We start from the raw sequence: 5,081 nt of genomic DNA on the forward strand, positions 1-5,081 counted from the left end.
ATGGATAACAGAAGTAAACTCCTGCACAGTTTTGTCTGTGGTAATGAAATATTTTTATTAGGTTTTGCAAAAATATGCCTTACATGGAAAATAAACACATAGAAACTAATTCCTTACCTAAACTCAGACTGTTCTAGAAATAGATTCTTCACTTCTCTCATGCTCTTTTGGGGTTTCACACTTCATCTTTTATTTAGCTATTTTAATAGCTCTATAATTATTTTTCCTAAGTAGTTTTTGCTTATATAAAAACAAAGCAGTTTATGCTGTTTGCCAGAGCATATTAACCCTATTTTTCTGATTTTTTAAAATGAACTGTGCAATAACATGATCATGAAGGCAAGAGAAATGGCAAGCATCAGGACTCAAACCAAACCTAGGCATTTTATAAAGTTTACTATGCTGCCTTGTCAATATACCTCATTTTTTAGATGCACTTTATATGCAAAAACTGAGTTCATAACATCTGGCAAGATGTTCATGTTTGCAGGAGTTTTAGATCAACTGCTACTTGACATCAGATCAAACTCACCAAGACTTCCCAGCATGAAAGTCTAAGACGCTACCTCCTCATGCAATCTCTTGCAATTGCGGATTATGTAGGAGTAAAAACCTACACATTCGATGTATAAAGAAGACTTTCTAAATGCTTTTTTTACAGTGCTTTTTATCCTCGTTCTCACCTTTATGTACTTCATACTGAGCAGTCACTCAGTTTTGAGATTTTTTTTTAGTCGCTGTCTGCATGCAGTGTTATGTTATATGTAGTCAAAATGGTTTTCTGCCTACCTTCTGTACCCTCAAGTGGCTTGTTACTTTAGCTAATAAAATATGATCTCTCTGCAATATGGACTGAAATACTTTTGTTTCTCCTTTCTGTGATACGCATTGTTTCATTGGTTCCCAGTACTAATTCATAATTCAAGTAATGGATCAGTTTGTTTTTTTTTCCCTTTGGGAAATAATTTCACACAAAATCCATGGTTTGCTGTACTTTCAATGTTTTCTCTAAGAACTGACACAGTAATAGATATTATCGATAAATTATTGTAGACAAGAAAACCATACAGGTAAAAGAAATTCATAATTAACTTTATTTTTCATTTAAATATACAAATCTATTGTTTTTTGCTTCACTGAGTAAGACATGGCAGTTATTTTACTTAGGTTCACATGTTCTGCTTAAATACATATTTACCTGTATTATTTATATACAACCAACAACATTTTATTCACTAACTTCCATTTTCCAAGGACCATCTGAGTATCTTAACTATAATAAATATGATTTTATTCTGAAAAAATGGGGTAATAAACTTTTTCTATAAGGAAATTTGTACTTTTCTAAAGGTTAACTCAGATACCATCCAGTGATTTCCACCTGTTTAAGGTTCACAGCTTATAGCCAAGAACGGTTTTAACTGTAAAAATGTAGCGCTGTCCTTGCACTTGCTGACAGAATGAAGCTCAAAGCTCTTTCTTACTGTTTCCAAAGAGAAGTTTTCTCTGTAACAGTGTCCATTTCTAAAATGCATCAAAAAGCATCAAAGAAATACATTCTTCAACACCTGGACTAACAGGTCATTAACTTAATTTCACATCCACTCAATATCCTTTTCTTTTCCTAGAAAAGGATGCAGTTTCATGGCATAAAAATCTTACTGTTGGGAAAGAGGTTTTTGTATCTGCCAAAAGCAGAATTGCTGATTATCACCCTCACCCTGGCTGTGCCATCTTCCGGCATGACTTCTACTTCCTGAACTGTCGCTTCTTTATAGAGCCAACTGTAAAAGTAAAAAAGCATGTTAGCATCTTAAGGCTATGATCCACTGCATAAAATGTGATCTTTGTGTTAGGTCAACATGGTCCAATCTAGGTAATTTAACACTTTTCAAAGAAGAAGGGTTCATTTAACTTTTCATTTGCTACTTGCTATTTGAAAATAGGGTTTAGTGTTTGCATAAATCTTGCAGATTTGTGTTTTTATCAGAAAACTGGTTCCAGGACCAGTGGCGTGGTCTTCTAGGAAGTATGTTTTATTGTAGTAACACACAGAACTCTGTGAAGGACGCTTTCAGAGGCAGATTCTGTGGTATCTAATGGGGATATTTCTTCTTAAAAGGTCAGAAAACTTTGATAATTATCCATGTCATTCCTAATGCGGATTAAAATCAGTATGGTATGATTTGGAAATGTTAAGACATGCGAGACTAAGAGTTTCATATTTCTCCAAGTCCTTTTTACAATTAAAAATTATTTACCTTAGCTGCGGTCCCTCTAAATTGATGTTAACTGTGAGAATCTTCCTTCCTGTTGCTGTGAAAATTTTTTTCTCTATTTCATCTTTCAGCTCTTCTAAACCATGTCCATGTAGAGCAGAAATGGCTAAAGCATTTTCTTCAGTGGGTTCATACCTGAAAGTTAACAATTGCTAGCACACTTGCTCATGAAGATTAGGTCGTGAAAATATTCCAAGCACAATTTAACTATGTAACTTTTTACTGGCACCTTTCTACAGAGGCCACTTCTTGTATGACTCAAGTGATATTTTGTAATTAAAAGATAATTAATTCTTTTTAAGACCGTAGTTACATAAGAAACACTATTAAATACACTCAAAAGTATGGGAGCTGTTTTCTAAGCTAAGAATTAAAAAGCTTTCAGAACTTGCAGGGTTCATGGGTAGAGCTTTAAACTAGCTTGAAGGAGGGTCACAAAGATGCTCTGTGGGCTGGAGCACCTCCCCTATGAGGACAGACTGAAAGAGTTGGGGTTTTTCAGCTTGGAGAAGGCTCCAGGGAGACCTTACTGCAGTCTTCTTGTACTTAAAGGGGGCCTACATGAAAGATGGGGAGAGACTTCTGAGCAATGCCTGTCACAACAGGACAAGGGGTGATGGTTTTAAACTAAAAGAGGAGAGATTTAGAGTAGACAAAAGGATGAAATTTTCTTACAATGAGGGTGGTGAAACACTGGCACAAGTTGCCCAGAGTCACAGAATCACAATCGTCTGGTTGGAAGAGACCTTTAGGATCATCAAGTTCAACTGTTCACCCTGCACTGCCAGGACTCCTAAAACATGTCCCTTCTTCCAGGAATGGGGAAGGGAACCACCACCTCCCTGGGCAGCCTGTTCCAATGCTTAATGATCTCTCTGTAAAGACATTTCTTCTAGTATCCAATCTCCGCTGGCAGAGCTTGAGGCCATTTCCTCTTTTCCTATTGCTTGCTACTTGGGAGAAGAGACTGACGCCCCTCACCACAACCGCCTCCTTTCAGGTAGTTATAGAGAGTGACAAGGTCTTCCCCTCAGCCTCCTTTTTTAGTCTCCAAGCTGAACAACCTCAGTTCCTCCCTCAGCTGCTCCTCATAGCACTCGATATCTAAACCATTCACCAGCTTTGTTGCCCTCCTCTGGACACGTTCCAGCACCTCAGCATCATTCCTGAAGTGAGAGGCCCAAAACTGGACACGGTACTCAAGGTGCAGCCTCACCAGTGCTCAGTAGAGGGGGACAATCACTTCCCTGCTCCTGCTGGCCACACTATTGCTGATACAAGCCAGGATGCTGTTGGCCGCCTTGGCCACCTGGGCACACTGCTGGCTCATACTCAGTTGGCTGTCAACCAGCACCCCCAGGTCCTTTTCTGCTGTGCAGCTTCCCAGCCACTCCTCCCCAAGCCTGGAGTGTGGCAGGGGTTTGTTGTGGTCCAAGTGCAGGACCTGGCACTTGGCCTTGTTGAATTTCGCCCCATTGGCCTTGGCCCATCGACCCAGCCTGTCCAGATCCCTCTGTAGAACCTCCTGACCTTCAGGCAGATCAACACACCCACCCAGCTTGGTGTCATCTGCAAACTTACTGAGGGTGCACTCGATCCCCTCATCAAGATCACTGAAAAAAGAAGCCCCATCCCTGTAAGTTCAAGGTCAGGTTGGCCAAGGGCTCTGATCTAGTTAAAGATGTCCCTGCTTATTGCAGGACTGGATGACCTTTAAAGGTCCTTTCCAACCCAAACCATTCTGTGATTCTGTAAACAATAAATGTTTAACAAAAATGTTAAAATGTTAAACAACAACAAATGTTTAAGTACAATTAGCATCTCCTGCTTACCTTTCTATCAAATCCACTTTGTTATGAACTTCCACCATTGAGTCCAACAAATGGCTCGGAAGATTAAGATTCTTCAGAACTGACAGAACAGTTGCTTTCTGGAGGACAGTTTCTGGATGAGTGATATCCCTCACATGCACTATTAGATCCTAGCAAGCACCAATGTACAAGATAGTTACTTAATGAAACACACACCGTTATACCAGGTTGTAGAGATTTTATACTATTCATATAAGATCCTTTCCTATCCATTAGATAACACACTGGGAGGTTAAAACTAAAACGAACCACTAAACCAGTATTAAACCAATACTGTTTTTTGCACCACGATGGAAGAAAATCTGTAGCGGCCTAGCTTTTCACTTCACAGTGAGTATGAATTGCCTCCAAGAACCCTGAACCAAACCCTGTCAATCAAGCAAGTTACAGAATTCAGATTTTGAATAATAACTGATCCAATTCTTCAAAACCAAGGCTGTGTAACAATAAGCCTTTGAAAATACTGGAGAAGGAAAAGAGTGAACTCTAAAAAGGTCTCAGAGTGAGTAATGGTTGGAAAACTGTTTAAAAACATGGGGTGGAAACCCCACGTAACATGTAATTGTATTTTTACATTCAAAATGCATAAGATTATTCTTATCCCTACCTCCCAAGATACTATTACTGGTGCTTCACTTGGGAAGCTTTATACAAAAGTTACCAGTTTCAAATACATATGCGATCGTGTTAGCCATGATAAAAACCAAGCAACCAAATACAATATTTGCATTAAAAACATTCCGTCATCTTTGCTCAAGATACTGGTTCAAAATTCTGAAAATTAGTGAGAAATAAACTTCTTGCCTTTCATTTAACACTTCAGAGTAAGAGACAACAGGATAGTTGCAGCCAGCTTTTGAAAGTCCTATTACTACGTGGTAAAGTCTAACCCTTGCAGCATTCCGGCATCCAGCTACCACTGAGTTTCATT

At 38.9% G+C, this 5,081-nt stretch overlaps 1 protein-coding gene across 1 annotated transcript in view; it reads right to left on the bottom strand.

The window, feature by feature from the left end:
* Positions 1-1,586: 1,586 nt before the first annotated feature.
* Positions 1,587-5,081, bottom strand: part of GTPBP6 (GTP binding protein 6 (putative)) — a gene marked incomplete at its 5' end in the record, with an annotated part of 9,564 nt that continues 6,069 nt past the window's right edge. Inside the window, 3 exons of the mRNA XM_010140965.1 lie at positions 1,587-1,784; positions 2,262-2,414; positions 4,112-4,260. Coding sequence (XP_010139267.1) covers positions 1,643-1,784; positions 2,262-2,414; positions 4,112-4,260 — 444 coding nt within the window. The remainder of the gene's footprint in view (positions 1,785-2,261; positions 2,415-4,111; positions 4,261-5,081) is intronic.

This window comes from Buceros rhinoceros, unplaced genomic scaffold (assembly GCF_000710305.1).
Source record: "Buceros rhinoceros silvestris isolate BGI_N320 unplaced genomic scaffold, ASM71030v1 scaffold4928, whole genome shotgun sequence".
NCBI lineage: Eukaryota > Metazoa > Chordata > Aves > Bucerotiformes > Bucerotidae > Buceros > Buceros rhinoceros.